A 24,745-nucleotide genomic window follows, 5' to 3' on the forward strand; every position below is an offset into this window, starting at 1 on the left:
TCTTCAGCTTGACGGGAAGGCGGCAGGAGTGGACACACTCGAGGAGGCTGACAAGTGAACTGAGGGACGGAACTGACGTGAGGAAATCCCACTCCATAACCACAGAGCAGTTCTAAAGCAGGTGTGTTTAATCAGGGCTGTGCACACGCCGCATGCAGAGGGGATATTTCTGCCTAACTTCCATACCGGAAGGCAAGAAATGCACGTACTTACAGAGCAGGCTGCTTACATATGCATTAGATGTCCAAAACAGAGGCTGCTTTATTACACCGCGTCCCAACAATGATCGATGTTGCCCTTTCTCCCCTCTCCCCACCGAGTCTCTGTTATTTTCCACATACACTCTTTGCGATGAAACTCGTTGTGTTCTCTTCTTGAGCTTGGCTTAGGATGGAGGACACTTGGCTGGTTCTGGTTGGTCATCTCATCGAGCACAGCTCCGTTCAACAATCTGCTGCTGCGTTGTTAATTTGTGGTGTTGCTGTCTGAGCCTGCTGCCTTGCATTCCAGAGAGAGGACAGCTAGCGCTGTTATGTGGGAAAACGGGAGACCCGTTGCCTGCACTCAGTCTGTAGAACAGCATCTGTTATTGGCAGCGAGAGCCTGGCTGAGCAAGGTCAAATCTGCAGCTGCCGATTCAGCACTGCATGAAGGCACCTAACTTTGAGCCAAACTTATTTTATTAATTAAGGAAACCTGGAGTAAAGTGTGAGCAAACCCAGAGAAAAGTGTGAGTAAACTCAGTGTACAGTGTGAGTAAACCCAAAGTAAAGTGTGACTAAAACGGTTTACTCCAATTTACTGACACCCTACTCCAGGTGTGTACGCTCTCTCTTCCGGTCCTACCGACACTTTACTCCGGGTTTTTAACACACTTGACTCTGAGTTTACTCACACTAGACTCCTGGTTTACTCACTGTTTTCTCTGCATTTTACTCACACTTTACACCACGTTTGCACACTCTTTATTCTGGGTTTACTCTTACTCTACTCCAGGTGGACTGACACCTTCCTCTATGTTTTACTCACACTTTACTCCATGTTTACTAACCGTGTCACAGCTTTGTGTTTTTTGGTTTTCTGTATTCCACATCATACCACCATGTAGTGCACTGGGAGTTAAAGTGTTAGTGCTCCAGTTCCAGGCACCGATCCCTGCACATGATGGAAGTCGTGGGATCCGGCCCTTCCGGGTGGGGCGGTCTCTTACTGCCTGGCAGTGGGTGCTGGAGGTGCTTTCCGAGCCGTTCCAAGCTTTTCAGGTTTGACTCAGTCTCAGAAACTCTCTCTGTCCAATCTTATTTGATTTATTAATCTCAATTTCAATTAGATTGTATTATATTGTGTTATCTTGCATTCCGATATCATAGTAAAATAAGTTTTCCTCCATAGATCATTGACACTGATTTATTTATTTGTTTGTTTATTTATTTATTTATTTATTTTCCGTTCCTGGAGCCCATCTCCCATCTCCCTATCCCTTTTCCCTTTTCCTTCCCATTTTGTGGGGCCGAGGGGGCGGGGCCAGGGGCCTACTGCCCTCGTCACAGGCATAGATTGATCTAGTTAACTCCATCACAGCTGGTCTATGAAACGTCGTTCCTGTGCCATGACCAATGCAGACAACGCTGGAGTAGAAGCTCCAGGCCACAAGCACACTGAGCACAAGTTCTCCCTTGCAAAATGAACGTGGAGGCCACCACTGCACAAATGCTGCTTCACATCACCTTTTCTCTCTGGACTCTGCTCCACACCATCAAGTCCACTATCAGTACCCCCAGGAGCCCGCCGGGCCGGCAGCTGGAAGGAGTCGACGTGGGGACAGGAAGCGCATCCCTACACCACTCATCCCAGCAGGGACAGAACAGGGCAGAGGAGCAAGGGAGAGGCAGGCTGAGGACAGGTGGCTGGAGTGGCGATGTGAGGTCACTGTCACTGCAGCACCTGAATGGCCCCTGGAAGATGTGCCGGCCGGCAGCACTGGGAGGTCATTGAGTGCATCAGCAGTGACAGTACTGGAGAGGGGAGGGCGAGACGGGTGGCAGAGCTCCATCCAGGTGCTGGCTGCGGGTCCTCTCTGGTGCAGCCGCCTGCAGCAGGAGGGCAAGCAGAGCGTGTTCCTTCTCATCCATCCACCCCTGAACACACAGCAATGCTCCATAGCCTCTCTCCAGGCCATGCCATCCTCCCAGAGAGCCTTGCCAAGGGCACTGTGTCCATGCTGGCCTGGCAGCAGCTCCCTGTTCCCTCCTGCTTCCCTCCCTGTAGTCCCTGCAGGGCCTTGAGCTGGTGGAGCTGCTCTGCAGCGGGAGGAAGCCGTGGTGTCCTGGGACATCAGGCTGACCCTGTGCTGCTCAGGGTGGGAGGCAGTCCCAGCTGGATGGGATCTCTACTGCTGAGTCCCTCTTCATCTGTCCTGCTGGCTCAGCAGCACCACTGCAGAGTCCTCCTAGAAGCTATGTTAAGGCACATACGAGACAAAGGGGTGACTGGAGACAGCCAGCATGACTTTAGCAAGGGCAGATGATGCCTGACCAATCAGGTGGCCTTCTATGATGGAGTGATGGCATCGGTGGACACGGAGAGAGCAACGGATGTCATCTATCTGGACTTCTGCAAAGCCTTTGACATTGTCCCTCACCACATCTTTCTCTCTAAATTGGAGAGGTGTGGATTTGAAGGCTGGACTGTTTGATGGATTAGGAATTGGCTGGTGAGATGCAGCCAAAATATTGTGATCAATGGGTCTGTGTCAGGGTGGAGACCAATCACAAATGGTTTCCCTCATGGTCAGTGTTGGCATGGATGCTCTTCAACATCTTCATCAAAGGCGCAGACGATGGCATCGATTGCACCCTCAGCAAGTTTAAAAATGGCACCAAGCTGAGCGGTGCAGTCGATCCATTGAATGGAAGGGAAGCCATCCGGAGGGACCTGGGCAGGCTGGACAAGTGGGCCCATGAAAAACGAATGAGGTTCAACAAGGCTGAGTGCAAGGTGCTGCACTTTGGCTGGAGCAATGCAAGGTGTTTATACAGAGTGGGCGAAGAACTGCTTGAGAGCAGCCCTGCAGTGAAGGACTTGGGGGTCCTGGTGGACGAGAAGCTGGACGTGAGCCAGCAGTGTGCGCTTGCAGCCTGGAAGGCCAACTGCGTTCTGGGCTGCATTAAAGAAGGGGTGACCAGCAGGGAGAGGGAGGTGATTGTCCCCCTCTACTCAGCTCTTGTGAGGCCCCATCTGCAGTGCTGTGTCCAGCCCCACCCCAGCACAGGGAGGACGTGGAGCTGTTGGAGCGGATCCAGAGGAGGGCACTGAGATGATCAGAGGTTGGAGCAGCTCTCCTATGAGGAAAGGCTGAGGGAACTGTGATTGTTTAGCTTGGGTAAGAGAAGGCTGTAGGGAGACCTCACTGTGGCCTTCCAGTACTTGAAGGGAGCGTACGAACAGGAGGGGGAACGGCTGTTTATGAGGATGGATAGTGACAGGACAAGGGGGAATGGTATTAAACTGAGACTGGGGAGGTTTAGGTTAGATATTAAAAGGAAGTTTTCACCCAGAGGGTGGTGATGCACTGGAACAGGTTGCCCAAGGAGGTTGTAGATGCCCCATCCTGGGAGGCATTCAAGGCCAGGCTGGATGTGGCTCTGGGCAGCCTGGTTAGGTGATGGGCAACCGTGCCTGTGGCAGGGGGGTTGAAACCAGATGATCATTGTGGTTCTTTTCAATACGGGCCATTCTATGATTCTATGATAAAACAGGCATGTTACAGAAAAAAACTGTGAGTCATTTATTCAGACAGATGAGAGAACGACCCCTGCTGATATTTGTCCATGACATCATTTTCCTCACTGCATCCTTGAGCTCCTGGTTCCGCATGCTGTAGATGAGAGGATTCAGTGTTGGAGGCACCACAGAGTACAGAAATGACACCACCAGGTCCAGAGAGGGGGAGGAAAGAGAGGGCGGCCTCAGATTGGCCAGATAGTCAGTGCTGAGAAAGAGAGAGACTACAGCCAGGTGAGGGAGGCACGTGGAGAAAGCTTTGTGCCGTCCCTGCTCAGAGGGCATCCTCAGCACGGCCCTGAAGATCTGCACATAGGACACAACAATGAATACAAAGCACCCAAATACAGCAAGAGGACACTGACCACAAGAAGCCAAATTTCTCTGAGGTAGTCTGACTGTGAGCATGAGAGCTTGAGGATCTGAGGGATTTCACAGAAGAACTGATCCACAGCATTGCCGTGGCACAGAGGCAGAGAAAATGTATTGGCAGTGTGCAGCAGGGAATTAAGGAAAACAGTGCCCCAGGCAGCTGCTGCAATGGTGGCACAAGCTCTGCTGGTTCTCTGAGGAAAGCCAGAGGGCATTGGTGCAAAGGAGGTTTAACACTGATCGGGTGACTCCAGAGGAGAAGAGTGATGTGAGGAGAAGTGATGCAAGTCCCATGGGGCAATGTGAGTAGAAATGGGGTGGGGCTGAGGAGGACATTTGTCCACACAGTGACAGAGCGAAGTTCATTAGAGAACATCCTGGATCACTAGCAATTGCCAAGTGCTGTTTTAACTTCTTGCTTAAACCTATTTATAAATAAATAAATAAATAGTCTTCATAAATGCCCATCATTCTCTTCCTCCTTAAGCTCTCTCCAGATACCTCTCCAGTTTGCTGTACAAGTTCTGAACACCTGGAGAAGATGGCAGGAAGGCACAATGCACAGGAGGGCTCTTCAGGTTGTAATGGGCCCCAGGAGGCATTTGCTGCTGAGTCCATCAACCTCCAGTGCACAGAGGAGATTGCATGAAGTGCTCCAGAAGACCAAGTCAGAAGGAACAGTGAAGTTTCTTGGAGTATTAATGGGCCCCACTGAGGGCCGTTCACAAGCAAGCTTCCCCTGGGACTTGTTAGAGCAGATAATTGGAAGCCATGATTACAGGCAGACCAAGGCCCTGGGATGGTGGCTGTGATGCTGAGAAAAGCCTCCTTTGTCTTGTGGAGCAGGAAGGCCAAGGCCTGATGCCCAGAGCCTTGGCAGGGAGATCGTGTCCCTCCTGCTGGCTCAGGGCCCTTCCTGGGGCAGTGGGATGGAGGTTTGTGTGATGTCAAATGAAAGAGCAGGGGACAGCAGCTGCCAGACTCTGCATGGGGTGCAAGGATGCCGTGAGGCCCAAGTCCCATGTGGGCAGTGTGTCTCATCCCAGGATGTGGGATGTGAGAAGGGCCCAGTCTGAACAAGTAGTCAATCCCAGTGAAACTCTGAACATCAGATCCCTCAGTTCTACTGCCCTCCTTTGGACAGTTGCCTCTAGTTGTATGTCCTGTATGTTCTGTGGTGCCCAGAAGTGCACCCAGTGCTCCAGGTGGTGCTTCTTACCCTTCTTTGGGTAAGACACGTGCTAGAGGGCCATGTACAGTGGGTTGTAGTTAATGGAGTTAAGTCCAACTGGCGTCTCCTTACAAGTGGGGACCCCCAGGGGTTGGTACTGGGGCCCATCTAGTTTTACTATCTTTAACTGATGACCTAGATGAAGGGATTGAGTGTACCCTCTATAAGTTTGCAGGTGACATGTTGTCTGTTTTGCCTGGCCTATCAGAAGATCCGTCTGTTGTGGGGTTGCTGCAAGTAAAAGAGCAACAGGTACCGATTGCCACAAAAACGGTGCAAAATCTGTCACGGAGTTAACGAGATCAATCTACACCCGTGACAGGGGGGCGGTAGGCCCCTGCCCTCCCCTTCCCAGCCCACAAAATGGGAAGGAAGGGAGGAAAACAAAAAAACAGCGGCAACAATCTATGGAGGAAAACTTATTTTACTAATTATGATATCGGAATGCAAGATAACACAATATAATACAATCTGATTGAAATTGAGACTAATGAATTAAATAAAACAGGAGAGAGAGAGAGTTCCCGATACCGATTCAAACCTGAAAAGCTTGGAACGGCCAGGAAAGCACCCTCCAGCACCCACTGCCAGGCAGTAAGAGACCGCCCCACCCGGAAGGATCAGATCCCATGACTTCTGTAACGTATAGGGATAGGTGCCTGGAATTGGAGCATTAACACTTTAACTCCCAGTATACTACATGATGTATTGATGCGGAATACTGAGAACCAAACCAAAACAAAAAAAAATAAAACCATGACATGACACCAAGCTGGGAAGTGGTGTCGATCTGCCTGAGGGTAGGGAGGCCCTTCAGAAGGATCTAGATAAGGTGGATCGCTGGGCTGAGGTGAATGAGATGAGGTTCAACAAAGCCAATTGTTGGGTCCTGCACTTTGGCCACAACAACCCCATGCAGTGCTTTAGTCTTGGGGCAGAGTGGCTGGATGACTGTGAAGAGGAAAGGGACCTGGGGGTGTTGGTTGATGCTCAGCTGAACATGAGCCAGCTGTGTGCCCAGGTGGCCAAGAGGGCCGATGCCATCCTGGCCTGCATTAGAAATAGCGTGGCCAGCAGGAGCAGGGTGGTCATCATCCCTCTGTACTCAGCACTGGTGAGCTGCATCTCGAGTATTCTGTTCAGTTTTGGGTCCCTGACTACAAAAAAGTCTTTGAGGCCCTGGAGCGTGTGCAGAGAAGGGCAACATAATTGGTGAAGGTTCTGGAGCACAAGTCTTATGAGGAGCAGCTGAGGCAGCTGGGATTGTTCAGTCTGAAGAAGAGGAGGCTCAGGGGAGACCTCATTGCACTCTACCACTTCCTGAAGGGAGGTTGTGATGAGGAGGGGTTTGGCCTCTTCTCTGAGGCAACAATCTGGACCCGAGGAAATGGCTGCAAGTTGTGCATGGGGAAATTTAGATGAGACATGAGGAAGAACTTTTTCTCTCAGGGAGTGGTCAGGCACTGGAATGGCTGCCCAGGGAGGTGGTGGAGTCGCCATTCCTTCAAGTGTTCAGGAGGCGTCTGGATGAGGAGCTACGCGACAAGATTTAGTAGTTTGTGGAAGTAATGATGATGGGAGGACGGTTAGACGAGATGATCTTGTAAGTCCTTTCCAAACGTGTGATTCTATGATTCCCTGTGAGTGTGCTGGGCACCCCAGGGAACTGGCGTGACACGAGGTTGCTTCTGATGTTATTCACATGTGAGCCCTGAGTAAACTGATGTTTCTTCTGAAGCTGAAGAATAAAGAGGTGTGTTAGCTCTGTAGTGCCTTGAGCTCCAGAATTTGCAGCAGATGGAGAACAGAGAAAGATCTGGCTCTTCTTTTGTGAGTTCATCCATTTAGTCAGATGAATAACTCTGCATGCTACATGGAGACAGGTAGAAAAGGCACACTTGGTTGCCCTAAACATTGGAGTCTGTTGTCATTTAGGTATTCTTGGACATCCTCTGTTCCCTCTCTGGCCTTCAGCTGCTGCTCAGGAAGGAGGTGTCTATCTCAGAGATTTCCCACGCACTTTACAAGCACTAGCACACATCCAGGAGCACCCCAGGCACCTTGGTCATCACCCAGGGTCTGCTTGAGCAGTGGAGACCCCGCTGAATAAAGACCAAGCATTCAGCTGAGGGGCTCACACACAGACACCTCATTGTAAACATCTGAACATAAACAAGAGGACTCCCAGCTCCCATGGTTTTGTGAGGAACTTAATCCCATTTCAGCCCCTGCGTTTCCACATGCGGATGAGATGCCAAACACCAAGGTTGGGATGAGGTGGTCTGATAGATCAAAGATCATGGAATCCCTCAGGTTGGAAAAGACCTTCAAGATCATTGAGTCCAACCACGACCGAACCATACTACCCTAACAACCCTCCGCTAAACCGTGTTCCTGAGCACCACATCCAAACAGTCTTTAAACACATCCAGGGGTGTTGACTCAACCACTTCCCTGGGGAGCCTATTCCACTGCTTAAGAACTGCTGCTTGTCTCATGTGGCCTTCATGGCTGTGCTGGATGCTCAGATTCCTTGGCCCCAGGACAGCCTCAGCAGCTCCTTGGAGCAGGGCAGCCTGCAGCTGGTGCCCACTTGGTTCCAACTTGCCTATATTTGATTGTGCAGTAAGAAGCTCATGTGAGAGCATTGAAAACCTGGGGTCATCTGTTGCAAACATGGGCTAAAAGACTCAAGAGCAGGTCGCTTCAAGTGGCTGGGATGGAGCCCATCAGCTCATTCCACTAGAGTATAACGTTCCCGTCCAACTACAAAATTACAGCAAATAAAGCCAAAAGACTCATCAGGTCGATCTGCAGAGTAAAGGAAAAATAAGATTTATTGAGCTGTAGAGGCAGAAGGGAATAAGCATTCCATTGTGACTCAGAACACTGAAGGAGAAGTAAGTCACAGCATCCAAGAGTGAAGACAAATCACTCTGAGCACAACACAGGACCTCAGTTGTGGCCTTATATGAAGAAACATCAGTTGCTGGTGCAGGAACTGCCTTTCTTCTGTGATGCCCAATGCAGATAACCCTGGAATAAAAGCCTCTGTCCAGCATCAAGACAGTGAAGTCCCATGCAGACTGACTTTGCAAGACCTCTGCCGGTGACAGCACAGAAGAGCAAAAGCATCTAGGCAGTAGTAGATCCTTTTCTCGGCTATGTGGAGGCCCTCACTTGTTAAAGCAACACAGACTTCTCAGCTGTAAAGACACCACTTTACATCATCTTTTCTTCCTGCTTTCTTTTTTTTCTTCTTTACATTTTTTTCCTGCACAGTAGGGTCTGATGTCAGCACACTTTGTCTCAAGCGTTATGCACGAGCACCACAGGGCTTTAAAGCAACATATCCCACCCAGCTCTGACAGTCCATGGAGTGAAAGTGATGGAGATGACAGTAGAGGTTCCAACCTTGGTGAATCTACGGTTCTTAGCAAGCAGAGCATGGGAGGCACAAGTTGTGATGCTGATGGTGTGGACTTGTTTGTCTCAGGAGGCTGCTTGTCCAGCAGGAGGCAGTTTGGGACAGAAAGCACATCCCATAGCCACTCGTCCCAGCAGGGACAAGACAGTAGCCCCTTGCTCCAGATGAGCCCTGAATTGAGTGAAAAATCTTTTCCTTATTGCAGGTGGAATGCCTCCAGTTTCACCCATCACTTTCATCCTCCCACTGTGCACGACAGCACAGAGCCTGGCTCTGTATTCTCTAAGAGCTCCTTACAGGCTCTCACGGGCTGCAGTGATGTGCCCTCAGCCTTCCCTGGCTGCTCTGTCCGGCTCCTTGTGCACCAACACCACCTGCTTCCACCTCCTGATGGCCGTGCTGAGTTTCCCATCTGTGGCCTATCACTGCACTGTCCCAGCCATGGCCCTGCCATGCCTGCACAGCACAGCACAGGTGTGTTTGGGGTGGGGAAGAGTTCCCCAGCACAAGTGCCCATGGCAGCCCTCAGCGCACCACACTTGTCAGCAATCCTGCTTTTCAGACCCAGTGCTGCCCCAGCCGTGTCCCACACAGGGGTCTGCAGAAAGCCCTGCTCTACCACCAAGAACATAGAGATGGCTTCAGGAAAAAGCTCTGCATTAAACATGCAGTCGGTGCTGCAAATGGCTGATGTGAGGGGCTGAGGGTGGCAAACATCCAGAGCCACCTTCCTGGTCCACCTGTGTCGCCAAGGGCATAGAGAGGAAGGGGAGTATGGAAGTGAAAAGAGAGCAGCACTGCAAAGACCACGTCGTGCTGCTGTCTGTGGCCATTGGTCCTGGAAAGCTGCAGCTGCGTCTCAAACACAGAAGAGAGGATGGAACCAGTGGGCAGTGAGGGGCAGCCCCATGGACACTGAGGCTGCCGCTCTGTGTTGCAGCTGGGCTCCTGGACCCTGCACTACTCCTGCATACGTGAGTTGCTCCTCCAGTTTCAGACAGGGTAAAACATGGGAACAGAGACAAATGAATTTCTGCTGGCTTCCTTATTGTATTTATCAACAGAGCGCCCTGTTCTACAGGTACATGAGATGAGTGTGTCAAAACTACAAAAATGTAGCATTTCAAGAATAACAGGTTTTAAATTGAAGTCATGTCTGTGAAAATAAGAAGAAGAAGACAAATAATCACAAGAGATTGTCCTAACAATTTCTCAATTACCTTGAGACCCCTTTTAGGCTGGCATGCATCTTATGGATGCTGAAGAAGTATGTATTGCTCACTGCAGTCTTGAGCTCCTGGTTCCTCAAGCTGTAGATGAGAGGATTCACTGCTGGAGGCACCACTGAGTACAGAAATGACACCACCAGGTCCAGGGATGGGGAGGAAACTGAGGGCAGCTTCAGGTAGGCAACCATGGCAGTGCTGACAAAGAGAGAAACTACAGCCAGGTGAGGGAGACACGTGGAGAAGGCTTTGTGCCGTCCCTGCTCAGAGGGCATCCTCAGCACGGCCCTGAAGATCTGCACATAGGACACAACAATGAATACAAAGCATCCAAAGATTAAACAAAAACTGAAATAAATAATCACAGTTTCCCTGAAGTAGTCTGATTCTGGGCATGAGAGCTTAAGAAGTTGGGCGATTTCACAGAAGAACTGATCCACAGCATTGCCTTGGCACAGAGGCATTGAGAATGTATTGGCAGTGTGCAGCAGAGCATTGAGAACCCCAGTGGCCCAGGCAGCTGCTGCCATGGTGGCACAAGCTCTGCTGTCCATCAAGGTCCCGTAGTGCAGGGGCTTGCAGATGGCAACGTAGCGGTCATAGGACATGATGGTGAGAATGCAATACTCTGCTGAGATGAAGAAGAGAAAGAAAAAGACCTGAGCAGCACATCCTGAGTAGGAGATGTCCCTGGTGTCCCAGAGGGCATTGGCCATGGCTTTGGGGAGAGTGGTGGAGATGCAGCCCAGGTCGAGGAGGGCGAGGTTGAGCAGGAAGAAGTCCATGGGGGTGTGCAGGCGGTGGTGGCAGGCTACGGCTGTGCTGATGAGGCCGTTGCCCAGGAGGGCAGCCAGGTAGATGCCCAGCAAGAGCCAGAAGTGCAGGAGCTGCAGCTGCCGCGTGTCTGCCAACTCCAGTAGGAGGAACTCGCTGATGGAGCTGCTGTTGGGCATCTGCAGTTCCTGGGCGTGGAGTCCTGTGCAGAGTGCAGAAGATAATGACGAGTCAAGACCATTTGCACAGACACTCTTCCCACCATTACATAGAAGTTTTGGTTTGTGTGTGGAAAATGTTCATTTAAGTCCATTATAGGAGTTTATTTTAATGAGCTTCACTGTACCTCAAGAACTAGAAGCTTAACTGGCTCTTATTTCCTCTCATTCCCTAATTTTATATCAGCTGCCTGGATAATTTGCTCTTACATGCAATTTCCATGTCTCATGTCTTTACCCTGTCTGCACTCAGACCAGCCATCTCAACTTCTGAGCATTTAAATTTCTTTTAGAGAAAGCTGCCTGTTTGCAGGGTACATGTCTGTTCATGTCTGCAGAAATGAAATGCAATTTCAGCTGGTGCTGTCCTTTGGGAGAGGAGAAACTGAAAGCACCTCAGGAGATTGTTCACTTAACACCAGAATGAGAAATGTACAACTCAGGATTCTCAGAGATGTGTTCATATTTCACAGCTCCAACCTTTCCCCTTCCCTAAGAAAAAGAAAAGGAAAATCCCTGCCTTATCTCTCCTCTTGCAAAGTCCCTGGCTAAACCCCTGGGTGCAGTGTAGCTGTGATCCCCCTGCCCCAGGCAGCAGCTGTGGCAGCAGAAGGCCCCTGCCCTGCCCTGCCCTGCCCTGCCCTGCCCTGCCCTGCTGTGCCGGGGGGCTCCTTCCCCCCACACGTCTCCCCGCAGCGCCCTGGGCAGCTCCCCGGGCACGCTGAGTGCTGAGCCTGGCAGGCGGCAGAGTCCCTGCCCCGGCACACAGCCCCTGGGCCACAGCAGGGACCTGCTCTGCACGACAGCCCTGGGCACCCGGCTGCAGCCCCGGCTGCACAGCCTGCAGCCGTCCTGGCACACGCAGCCCTCAGGGCTGTGCTCTCATGCTGCAGCACAGAAGCCCTCAGCTGGAGCAGATCTTTTTCCACAATAATGAAACAGAGTTTATGCAGCCTGACCTGCAATGGGATGTCCCAAATTTAGTGATCCTGCAGTAAAAGCCACTACATTGCCTGCAGCCAGAGACTTACCTTGTTAAGGGCTGTGAGAAATGCTCCTCCAGTGAGCTCACAGTCTGCTGATCTGCCACGCAGCTTGTAAGCTCTCTTTCTTCTGTCCTGTCACCTACAGATCATGTCCCCAGCCCTGCTGCGTGCTGCACAGGAGCTGTTCCTGGACTTTCTCTGCACCACTGCCCACTTGTATGAGCTCCCTGTGTCCCAGGAGCCCAGACTAGCTCAGCAGTAATACTAAGTGATTTCCTTCTCTCCCTGAAGTTATCCATACTTCTCCTGAACTGACAGCTCCTGCAAGGCAGCAGGGTCATCACTGCAGAACACAGTTCTAAGTCAGCTCAATTAATCAACATATCCACTGGGTTCTACAAGCACGGTTGTTCCTACTAAAAGAAATTTGGCCATAAGAGAAACTAATGACAAATCTGGGAACCTCTGCTCATGACCTCTGAGTGCAGTCATGACAATACAGATTCATAGAAAGGCTTTGGTTGGAGGGAACTTAAAAGATTACCTAGTTCTAATCTTCCAGCCATGGGCTGCCAATCACCAGATCAGGCTGCCCAGTGTCCCATACATTCTCACCTTGAATGCGTCGAAAGATGGGTCATCCACAACCGCTTTTGGCAACATCTTCCAGTGCCTGTGCATAAAAAATATCTTTTTAACATCTAACCTCAGTCTCCCCTTTTAAATTTAAAGCCATCTCCCTTTGTCCTGTTTCTATCAGACCATCCCATCCTATCTCTAAGGTTAGGCATCTCATCTTCAGATGGAAACCCTGAGGCTGAAATGGGATTCTGTTCCTCACAGAACCATGGGAGCCGGGAGTGCTCTTAGCTGAGGTCAGATGTGCACAAGGAGGTGTCTGTGTGTGAGCCCCTCATCTCAATCCTTGGTCTTTATTCAGCAGGGACTGCACTGCTCACACACAGACACTCAGTGATGACCAAGGTGCCTGGGCTGATCCTCGCTGTGTGCTGGTGCTTGTCAACTGTGGTGGAAAATCTGTGAGACAGACCCCTCCTTCCTGAGCATCAGCTGAGGGCCAGAAGGGAGGTATTCTTGGCCATCCTGAATGCCACCACAGCCCTGTGCTTAGGGCACCCAGTGTGCCTTTTGCACCTGTCCCCATGGAGCATGTGGTGTTATTCTGCTGACCAAATGGACGAGCTCACAACAGAAGAGCCAGATCTTCCTCTCTGCTCCATCTGTGGCATACTCTGGAGTTCAAGGCATCACAAAGCTGTGACACATCTACATTCGTTCACTGATGACACCTTACTGGTTTGCTCTGGGCTCTCATGAAAAAGTCATCAGAAGAAGTCTAAGGTCATGTCAGTTCCCAGTTGACAGGAAGCTGTCAAACATTGTCCCAGTTTTAAAGAAAAGTAAGAAAGACCCCAGCAATTATGGTCCTGTAAGTCTTACTTCAGTGACTGTTAAAATTATGGAGTAATTTATGCTGGGTGATACTGAAAAATACGTGAAGGACAATTCTGTCATTGGTCACAGCTAACATAAGTTCACGAGGGGAAGGTCCCATTTAACTTAATGTGCTTTTGTGAATTGGTCACCCATTTAGTTGACCAATGGAAGTCAGCTGATTTCAGCAGAGCTTTTGATACAGTTTCTCAGAGAATTCATCAGGACAAAAAGTTCTGCATATGGCTAGACCAAAACAGAACGTGATGTGTGAGCAGTTGGCCGATGGGTTGGGCCAAAGGCTTACAATAAATGGGGTTCCATCAGGCTGGTGGACGGTCACGAGCAGGGTTCCCCAGGGCTCCATTTGAGGGCCACTTCTCTATATGATTTTCATCAATGATTTGCCATACAGGACTAGAAGATGTTTTGAGTACATTTGCTAATGACATCAAATTGGGTGGAACTGTTTCCTCCATTGAGGGTGGAGAGGACTTGCAGAGAGGTGTGCTGAAGTTAGAGAACTGGTTATGCACCAACCACATGAAATATAACAAGAACAAGTGCCTGACTCTGCACCTGGGTAGGGGCAACCCTGGACGTACACACTGACTGGATATGGGACACTGGAGAGCAGTCCCACTGAAAGGGATTGGGGGTCCTGGTCAACACCAAATGGAATGTGAGTCAGCAGTGTGCCCAGGCAGCCAGGAAAGCCAACTGTCCGCTGGACGCATTGAGCATTGTATTGCCAGCTGGGTGAGGGAAGGGATTGTCCTGCTCTGTTCTGCACTACTGTAGCCTGAACTGGAGCACTGGGTGCACTTCTTTGTTCCACAGAACATACAGGGCATAATACAAATGGAGATTGTCCGAAGGAGGGCACCAGCACTGTGAGAGCTGACGTTCAGAGTTTCACTGGGATTGACTGCTTGTTCAGACTGGGCCCTTCTCACATCCCACATCCTGGCATGAGACACACTGCCCACATGGGACTTGGGCCTCACGGCATCCTTGCACCCCATGCAGAGTCTGGCAGCTGCTGTCCCCTGCTCTTTCATTTGACATCACACAAACCTCCATCCCACTGCCCCAGGAAGGGCCCTGAGCCAGCAAGAGGGACACGATCTCCCTGCCAAGGCTCTGGGCATCAGGCCTTGGCCTTCCTGCTTCACAAGACAAAGGAGGCTTTTCTCAGCATCACAGCCACCATCCCAGGGCCTTGGTCTGCCTGTAATCATGGCTTCCAATTATCTGCTCTAACAAGTCCCTGGGGAAGCTTGCTTGTGAACGGCCCTCAGTGGGGCCCATTAATACTCCAAGAAACTTCCCTGTTCCTTCTGACTTGGTCTTCTGGAGCACTTCATGCAATCTTCTCTGTGCACTGGAGGTTGTTGGACTCAGCAGCAAATGTCCACTGGGGCCCATTACAACCTGAAGAGCCCTCCTGTGCCGTGTGCCTTCCTGTCATCTTCTTCAGGTGTTCAGAAGTCGTAGAGCAAACTGGAGAGGTATCTGGAGAGAGCTTAAAGAGTGAGTGAAAAAACAGGTATTTGCAAAGTCCAGTTATTCATTTCTGTGTAGTTAGGTGCAAACAAGAATTTAAACCAGCACTTGGCAACAGATGGTGACCCAGGATGTCCCCTAGCGAGGTTCCAGTAATCTTCGTGAAGCTCACAGATCAGCCAGATAGTTGGGAGGTATCTGAGTGAACAAAGAGCAAGGGCTGGGGAAATCTGGAGAGCAGTGGGAAGAGCATGTGTCCAGATGGCCTGCTGAGAACATGCCCTGAAGCATGGTCATTGATTTAGGAGAGCTGGAGACACCTGGAGGATGAGGGACATCAAATACGCAGCAGGGCAGAGCAGCGGTGGACGCTGGGCATTAGTCACAGGGCATTGGCACTGGCACCACTGTCTGTGTCCCTGTGCCTGAAGGCATCTGTGACCTGCTGACACAGTTCTGGAAAACACTGTCCTTTTAGGGAAAATAAATAAATAAATAATGAAATGAAATGAAATGAAATAAATAAAATAGAAGACACAGGATCCCCTCAAATATGAGTGTTTTCAGCATATAAAGAGAGGACACACGAGAATATTTGAAGTTGGAAAGTGTTAACATATTTTTATCAACTCCCACTTGCAGTCATCTTCCTTGTATTGGGGATCTGAAATGTGGAGGCACTACTCTGGACAATGCCTTCTGTATATCTCCTAGCTGTGGTCTTGTTCAAATAAAAAAGTTTGAGACTGACTTCTTACATCATTTCTGAAGAATAGAACAAGGATGAATGATAATAAACTGAAAGAGAGTTTTACATTCAACATTTGGAAGGAATTTCTAACATTCCATGGATCGTGATGTGAGGCATGGAGCTGGTCTGGAACAGGCAGCCCAGAGATGATGTGGCTGCCCCACCCCTGCAGATGTTCAAGATGTCCAGGGCCCCAGGCATCCTGATCTACTGTGTGACAGCCCTGCACACAGCAAGGGAGGTGCAAATGCAGGGTCTTTAGGGTCCTTCCAACCCAAACCACTCTAAAATCCTACAATACTTGTCAGCCTCTTCCAACACGGGATCCTGTGTGCTTAGGTATTCCCTGATCACCTCCTCTTTCACCAACTGCACATCTGCCTTGCAACAACATTTCCCACCTGTCTCTGGCACCTGGGATTCCAAGAAGCCCAGTCCAACTGATAAACAGTGAGGTCAGGAAGGAAATGAGTATCAGAGACTTTTCCATGTCCTGTCTCACCAGGTTCCCTGCCACATTCTATGCTGGGCCCACATTCCCCCTAGCCTTCCTTTTGTCACCTACATATTTCTACAAGCCCTTCTTGTCTGTGATATGCCTGGGCACACTCAATTGCAGTTGAATGTAACACTCCTATACTCATCTCAGCAGGTACGCTAGGCAAAGTCTCTTCAGTGCTGCCAGGTGATTTCTTGTTTCCACTTCCTGCACGCTTCCTTTCTGTGTTTGGGATTGACCTCTGTTTACCTTTTCCGTTCACTGTGACCTGGCTGCTCTGCCATCCCCAGGAAGAGCTCAGTGCACTCTCACAGAGCGCAGTCGCCCTTCCTTGTCTCCTCAACCATCCATTGTAAAGACTCTGTTTTCCCTTTGTGCTACACTCCAGTTGTGGAAGCCATTTACCGTGTCCCCGTGGTCCAAAGAAGAACTCGGGCCTGCAACTCAACATAGATTTCTGTCTCATTGTACTTTGTTGTTCTCAATAGCGTAAAAACACATAAGAAAACATCGTAATTGGGAAGCATCACTGGATTTAGCCTGGCTGTATAGCTAATTGTCAGGGTTTTATGATTTTTGCTTACTGATATTCCACATCAGAACATTATGTAGTGCACTGGGAGTTACAGTGCTAATGCTCCAGTTCCAGGTACCTGTCCCAGAAAAGAAGAACTACATTCCACAGCAGACTGTTCACTGTGTTGTTGTTATTTCTGCTCGGGGGGAACAGATGTAAGCCCTTGGTTGGTCCTTTGACCTCTCTCTTTTCGACCATCAGTTTCTCCTCCCTTCTGCTCATCCTGACTGCACGCATTGCCTCAGCACTAGCGTAAGGCCTACAGCTTTCAGATACTCTGTCGCATTATATTTGTTTTATTAGCTTCAATTCCAATTATATTGTACTGTATTGTATTGTGTTATCTTGCATTCTGATACAATATTTAGCAAATCAGTTTGTTTCTCCTCAGATCGTTGCTGCTGTTTTCAATTATTTTGGGGTCCCCTGCTTCCCCTTTCCAGAATTGGTCACTGTCCACTCGACATTGGTGGTTAATTCAGCCGATTGCAGAGTACAGTCATGACACTGTTGTCTTTCAGGAGCTGTTGGCCATGGAGACCCAGGGACATCTCAGGGGAGATCAGTGGGGAGGATAGAAATGACATCAACTACTGCTTGTATTGGCCGGGCTCCTGGGACACTGGGAGCTCCTACAAGTGGGCAGTGCTGCAGAGAGACAGCTGTGACTAAGAGCAGCTCCCGTGTGCTGTGCATCAGTACCAGGGGCACGTTCTGCAGGTGACATGAAGATGGAAGAGAAAGGAGAGAGGGAGTACAGGATGTGTGGGGTGTGAGCAGGCTGCGACCTCACTGCAGGAGCTTTGCTTTCAGCCACTGACACGGTAAGTCTCTCACTCGAGGTAATGCAAACACTTTCCCAAGAGGGGTCACCAAATCTGGCACATCCCAGTGCAGATCAGGCTGCATACACCCTGTGTTTCTTTTTCATGGAATAAGAGCTGTTCCAGCTGCGGGCTTCCCTGCTGCAGCATCAGAGCGCAGCCCTGAGGGCACATCTAGAGGGAACCCTAAAGTGCAATTACCTCTCAGGCACGTGTCCATTATTCTCTGCAGTGCACAGAGGCTGAGAGCAACTGCCTGGGGCTGAGGGCAGTCTGTGAGGCTGGGAGGAAGTTGGTTTTCCTTTAACGAGATGCCATCATTAGGACAAATCTCCCTGAGGTGCCCTTCAGAGCTGTGAGCTGACCTTCAGGATGCCAATTTTTCCCATAGTCAGGAGAACAAAGTGAAAAAAGAAGTAGAGAGATGCAATATGCAAATGCTGTGGGGTTGATGAAATCAGTGTGAGGTGTCATTTGCAAGATGTGTGGTGATGAGGCAGAGCTGAAGTACGTTGAGAAATGGTGAATGCACAGTGATGGGCAGTGGACTGCTATTTTCTGAGCTGGGTCAGACTTCAGAATTTGATGGGAATGCAATCGTCTTACATCTGCAAAGTAGCCAAGCTCAGAAAAATTGGAAAGAAACCCAATCAGCTTCCCTGCCCTAAGCAGCAGGGAATCCCTTTGCCTCTCAGGTCTTACAGCTGTTCAGACTTCAGGAAACAGTTCTTAGGCATGGTGAGCAGGATGAGAATCTGTTGGAAAAAGCGATCCCTAGAACTTCTAATTTTGACCCCCATATTTTTGGCATTAAGGTTCAGATGCTGATCAGCACTTCTGCATCAGCAGTGACTTTATCTGATAGATTTTGAAAAGAAATCTGACCCCACAGCATCACCACGTTTGCCCATGTGCCAGTAGGGGCAAGTCTGCTTCACTGAGATAAGAAGTGCAGAGTCGCTCATGGCAAACTCAACGTCATGAAATGTAGATCACATCATGGAGCTGAATGAGCACTCCACACCTAGAAAGACTTCTCCTTGACATTTTTACTCTTTGAACAGGTCCTGGTGCCCAGAGGCAGCAAATGCCCAACAGCAGCTCCATCAGCGAGTTCCTCCTGCTGGCGTTGGCAGACACGCGGCAGCTGCAGCTCCTGCACTTCTGGCTCTTGCTGGGCATCTACCTGGCTGCCCTCCTGGGCAACGGCCTCATCAGCACAGCCGTAGCCTGCCACCACCGCCTGCACAGCCCCATGGACTTCTTCCTGCTCAACCTCGCCCTCCTCGACCTGGGCTGCATCTCCACCACTCTCCCCAAAGCCATGGCCAATGCCCTCTGGGACACCAGGGACATCTCCTATGCTGGATGTGCTGCTCAGCTCTTTTTCTTTCTCTTCCTCATCTCAGCAGAGTATTGCATTCTCACCATCATGTCCTATGACCGCTACGTTGCCATCTGCAAGCCCCTGCACTACGGGACCTTGATGGACAGCAGAGCTTGTGCCACCATGGCAGCAGCTGCCTGGGCCACTGGGGTTCTCTATTCCCTGCTGCACACTGCCAACACATTTTCACTGCCAACACATTTTCACTCTCTGCCAAGGCAATGCTGTGGATCAGTTCTTCTGTGAAATCCCTCAGATCCTCAAGCTCTCATGCTCAAAATCCTATCTCAGGGAATTTGGACTTATTGTGCTTAGTGTGTGTTTAACATTTGGGTGTTTTGCTTTCATTCTGTTCTCTTATGTGCAGATCTTCAGGGCTGTGCTGAGGATGCCCTCTGAGCAGGGCCGGCACAAAGCCTTCTCCACGTGCCTCCCTCACGTGATCGTGGTCTCCTTGTTTCTCAGCACTGTGGTGTTTGCCCACCTGAAGCCCTTCTCCATTTCCTCCCCATTCCTGGATCTGATGGTGGCAATTCTCTACTCGGTCGTTCCTCCAACACTGAACCCTATGATCTACGGCATGAGAAACAAGGAGATCAAGCATGCCCTCAACCAAGTGTTGCAGCATGCAATATCCCAGCTGCAAGAATGTGCACGACTTCCTCACATTGTTCCCTGTGAACGTTCTTTATATTTTATGTATGTATGACTTTTTGTCTGTTTGTGTAAGTGCAATACAATAATCTTGGAAAAAGCATTGCAATTTATTCTACTTCTTCTTACCCGTCTGCTTTCCGTTTACTCTCAGCAAGACCTCATGTAAATATGGAAACAGATTCACCAAATAGATTAAAAAACACTATAAAACCTTGCAAAAAATACTGTTCCTTAGCTCTTCTCTCTCCCTACCTTGTCTGGATCTGGGGAAGGTACAGCCACAGAGAGCTGTACAACACACTGTTTTCATTCCTGGTCTCTTTACACTGCCACACTGCTCTCACGCCCTTTCATTTGTGCAGACCTGAAGGTCCTGTGTGTCTCACAACAGTGCTGTTGTCTCTACAGCAACACTCTGGGGCTGCAGTCAGTAGTCAGCAATATGAACCGCTGTGTCACAGTGGTCTCCTTGCTGGCACCACCATAACAAGAGGGGCTCATCAGAGCAGGACCAGAGAACTGGAGGCCTCTTCCAAAGCTGCTGTAAGGAATAGACCTCAGGAGCTGCTCCCTGAGAAGACCTCGAGCTCTTCTGGTGCTCTTCACTGAGCCATGGGGGCAGTTTCAGAGTCCCAAGTCGATCTGTTCTGGACTCAGGGCAGTATTGTGGTTTAACATGGAAGGTGGCTCAGCATCACACGGTCGTTCGCTCACTGCCCCCCTTCCCAGTGGAAGAGGGAAGAAAACTGAAATAAAACCACAAAGTCCAATCTGTGGGTTGAGATAATATCATTTAGTAAGACAGAGAAAAAGAAAAGGATAATAATTTTGACATATGTATTTCTGCATTTATGATATATACAGTATATATTCACCTTTTGTCCAAGGAGGTTGTGGATGTGCCCTCCCTGGATGCTTTCAAGGCCATGCTGGATGTTGCTCTGGGCAGCCTGGTCTAGTGTTTGGTGACCCTGCACATAGCAGGGGAGTTGAAACTGGATGATCATGGTGGTCCTTTTCAACCCAGACCAGTCTATGATTCTATGATTCTATGATATATATCATATATGCAGTTGCAAACATTTTTGCAAAGGTACCAATATGTATGTATACATATTTGCAACTCCACATCCCGTCACAGGGCTTGGAGCTGCCACTGGGCTCATTGCAGGGGTTGGGGCAATAGCAGGGCTTGTCCTGGGAGTTGGAGTGACCACAGGGCTGTACCTCTTGGCACAGTGCACCTCCCGTGGGGGGAATTCTTTTCCTTTTCTCATCACAGTTCTTGGAACAGCTACAGAAGCTGTAACAGGAGTGACCACAGGGCTCATTGTGAGGGTAGGAGTGACAGTGGGGTCTGTCACAAAGCTTGGAGCAACCTGGTGGGACCTATAGCAAGAATTGGAGCTGCTGCAGGGTCTGTCCCAGGAGTTGGAGAGGCTGCAGCACTGTCAGCAGATCCAGCTCTCTTCCCCTTGAGGATGCTGAAGAGTGCTGAACACAGCTCAGTAGGTGTGGGCCAGGCCCTGGCACACTGCAGTGATTTGGGCCTCTTTAGGATTGCCAGACCTTCCCCAAATATTCTACCAGTTTCTCAGGATTCTGAAGGTACTCGGAGATGAAGTTCCAAACCCCTGGGAGTGCCCACTCCTCCAAGGCTCCTGCCGCAGACCATCCCTCATCCCCTGCCATGCAGAGCTATCCTGTCTTGGGGCAGATCTCTCTGTGATATTCTGGAATAATCCTTTAATCTGAAACATAAGCTGAAACACATTGACGACATGCAGTAATGGGAGCACGCTGGTTTGAACATCTCAGGCACAGTCAAAATTCTCGGGAGCTATTGTAACTAGCTCTCAAACTCTAGGGAAAGAAGGAGAAGTGAAGGGGAGGCTGAGGGACTGCTGGAAAGTGTCCTCCCTTATCTCCTTCCTGCCGGGCTCTCTGAGGACACAAAGCCAAGAGTTTAATTAACTAACATCAACAATATTACTTCCACAACCCAAAGAGGACTGCAAAGCTCAATGTGCACAAAACTTCAGTTTGTCAGCTGACAATTTTATCATGATGTAAGCCAAGGCCAAACAGCACAGCAAAATAAAAACCCTAATCCAGCCCCCAGAACTGACAAGCAATGCAGCAGGAACAAACAAGCAACAAGCAAGGAGCTGTGCAATGCAGTGTCATGAGAAGGCTCAACGAGCTCCATTAATTGGGAAACAATCGGCATCACGACCAGCAATTATCCAAGTGCCACAAAACCAAGAGAAAATTAAGAGTAAACCCAGGGTAACGTGTGAGTGGAAGTTGAGTAAGTAGTGAGTAAAACCCAGGGTGAATTACAAGCTAAACTCTGAGTAAGGTGTGGGCACACCCAGAGTCACGTGTGAGGGCACTCAGTAGGAAGTAAACCCAGAGTAAAGTGTGAGGTAACCCAAAATAACGAGTGACTATAATCTGAAATAAACTTGGAGTAAAGAGTGAGTAAAAGACTGGGTAAAGTGTTAGTAAATCCTGAGTAAACTGTGAGCCCACACTGGAGTAAAGTGTGTGTAAACCTGGAGTAAAGGGTGAGTAAAAGCCAGAGTAAAGTGTGAGTACATTCAGAGTAAAGTGTGAGTAAACCCCGAGTAAAGTGTGAGTAAATTCTGCAGTGAAGTGTAAAAAAACCTAGATGTGTAGACTTTATAAAACAGAGAGTAATGAGTGAGGACAACCCACAGAAAATTAAGAGAAAACTCAATGTGAATTGAGAGTGAGAGAAACACGCTCAGGATAAAAAATTGTAATCAAGCCAAGATCTCTGTGAAGGGCATTTTATTCATTATTGCAATAATGGGCGCACATCCCCCACTGACAAGGGAGAAATTGGACAGCTAGTCAGTGAAATCCTTTCCGTTATATACCCTGGATCCGACACAGGCAAAGCTTCTCCTGGCTCTCTTTGGTTGAGCATCTCAGGCTCACAATCTTCTGACGCTGGTGCTACCTTACATTTCCATGCCATGTCTGATACCAACCCTTTGTTTTTTGTTATCTTCTCTACTTTTATGGCAATAGGAGGACAATGTTATCAAAAATCAGTGCACTCCTTCTGTCCTGTTCCAGACTTTTCCTTACCCTATATAATTTCCTTACCTCGTGCCTGTGCCAATTGTACCCAGGTTGGAATGCCCCAGTCTCAACCTCACTCTCTTCAGCAGCTTTTGTTGCGACTGGAAATTTCCACTGCAAAAACACAATCTACCTCTCACAGGGTTTTACCCAGACTTTACTCCATGTTTACACACACTTCACATTGTGTTGATGCACACTTCATTCTAGGTGTACTCGCACTCTACTCTGTGTGTACTCACCCTTTTCTCTGGGTTTACCTCACACTTTACTCTGGGTTTATTGATACTTTAGTCCTGCTTTACTCTGACTTTTCTCCAGGTTTTAGTCACACTCTGCTCTGGTTGTATTCACAATCTACTCCAGGTTTACTCACCCTTTGCTATTACTACAGGTTTATTCATGCTTTACTCAGGTTTACTTATATTTTGTTGAATGTTTGCTCACACTTTACTCTGGATGTACTCTCAACATACTCCAAGTTTAATCACACTTTCCTTTGAGGTCACTCATACTTTAATCTTGCTTTTACTCACCCTTTACTCTTGGTTTACTTGCACTCTACTCAAGGTGTACTCATATTTTATTTTGGGGTTCCTCCCACTTTACTCAAGGTTTGCTCATGCTTTACTCAATCTTTCACTCACCCTCTAATCCAGGTTTATTCACACTTTGCTTCACGTTCACTCAGGCTTTATTCCAGTTTGACACAATCTTTCTTTTGCATTTTACTCACAAATTATTTTGGGTTACCACACAGTTTACTCTAGGTTTACTCTTACTTTTCTCTGGGTGCACTTACACTTGACTCTGTGTTTTCCAACAGCTTACTTCAGTTTGTACACACACTTGTTTCCAGATTTACTCACAATTTACTCTGTGTACATACGCACCTTACTGAGGGTTTTACCTGCCATTCACACCAGGTTTTACTCACACTTTACTCGGGTTGTACTCACAATTTTCTCCCAGTCTACTCTTTCTTCTCACCTGCATTTACTCACTCTTTTTTTTTTTTTTTATGTTTACTATCCCTTTCTCTGGGTTTATTCACACTTTACTTCAGGCTTACTCAAACCTTAGCATTTTCTCACTCTATACTCCAGATCTACTCAAAATTTACTCAGGCTGTACTCACACTTTACTCTGGGTTTTACTCAAAATTTGCTCCATGTTTACTAACACTATATTCTGGGTTTTATTCACACTTTACTTTGAGTTTACTCACACTGTACACTGAGTTTACTCACACTTTTCTCTGGGTTTGCTCACACTTTACTCCAGGTTTCCTTAATGAAAGAAAATAAGTTTGGCTCAAAGTTAGGTGCCTTCATGGGGTGCTGAATCGGCAGCTGCAGATTTGACCTTGCTCAGCCAGGCTCTCGCTGCCAATAACAGATGCTTTTCTACAGACTGAGTGCAGGCAACGGGTCTCCCGTTTTCCCACATAACTGCGCTAGCTGTCCTCTCTCTGGAATGCAAGGCAGCAGGCTTAGACAGGAACACCACAAATTAACAAAGCAGCAGCAGATTGTTGAACGGAGCTGTGCTCGATGAGATGACCAACCAGAACCAGCCAAGTGTCCTCCATCCTAAGCCAAGCTCAAGAAGAGAACACAATGAGTTTCATCGCAAAGAGTGTATGTGGAAAATAACAGAGACTCGGTGGGGAGAGGGGAGAAAGGGCAACATCAATCATTGTTGGGACTCAGTGTAATAAAGCAGCCTCTGTTTTGGACATCTAATGCATATGTAAGCAGGCTGCTCTGTAAGTACGTGCATTTCTTGCCTTCCGGTATGGAAGTTAGGCAGAAATATCCCCTCTGCATGCGGCGTGTGCACAGCCCTGATTAAACACACCTGCTTTAGAACTGCTCTGTGGTTATGGAGTGGGATTTCCTCACGTCAGTTCCGTCCCTCAGTTCACTTGTCAGCCTCCTCGAGTGTGTCCACTCCTG

General features: G+C 48.9%; 1 protein-coding gene, 1 long non-coding RNA gene and 2 pseudogenes across 2 annotated transcripts in view; 1 reads left to right on the plus strand and 3 right to left on the minus strand.

Annotated features, from left to right (window-relative positions):
* LOC104915571 (uncharacterized) overlaps positions 1-6,131 on the minus strand; it is a 137,258-nt gene extending 131,127 nt beyond the window's left edge. Inside the window, exon 1 of the long non-coding RNA XR_014880790.1 lies at positions 5,928-6,131. This is a non-coding gene — a long non-coding RNA (uncharacterized LOC104915571). The remainder of the gene's footprint in view (positions 1-5,927) is intronic.
* Positions 3,784-4,370, minus strand: LOC146541996 (olfactory receptor 14J1-like; annotated as a pseudogene).
* A 3,898-nt stretch (positions 6,132-10,029) lies between the features above and the next one.
* LOC100541387 (olfactory receptor 14J1-like) lies at positions 10,030-11,016 on the minus strand. Its single transcript, XM_085215130.1, has one exon. It carries the CDS (start codon positions 10,990-10,992, stop codon positions 10,030-10,032), a length of 963 nt encoding a protein of 320 aa, XP_085071256.1. The 5' UTR covers positions 10,993-11,016.
* A 7,696-nt stretch (positions 11,017-18,712) lies between these two features.
* Positions 18,713-22,997, plus strand: LOC146541997 (olfactory receptor 14A16-like; annotated as a pseudogene).
* The last annotated feature ends 1,748 nt before the right edge of the window (positions 22,998-24,745 follow it).

The sequence above is a fragment of the Meleagris gallopavo genome, unplaced genomic scaffold (assembly GCF_905368555.1).
Source record: "Meleagris gallopavo unplaced genomic scaffold, MGAL_WU_HG_1.1 scaffold_5, whole genome shotgun sequence".
Lineage (NCBI taxonomy): Eukaryota > Metazoa > Chordata > Aves > Galliformes > Phasianidae > Meleagris > Meleagris gallopavo.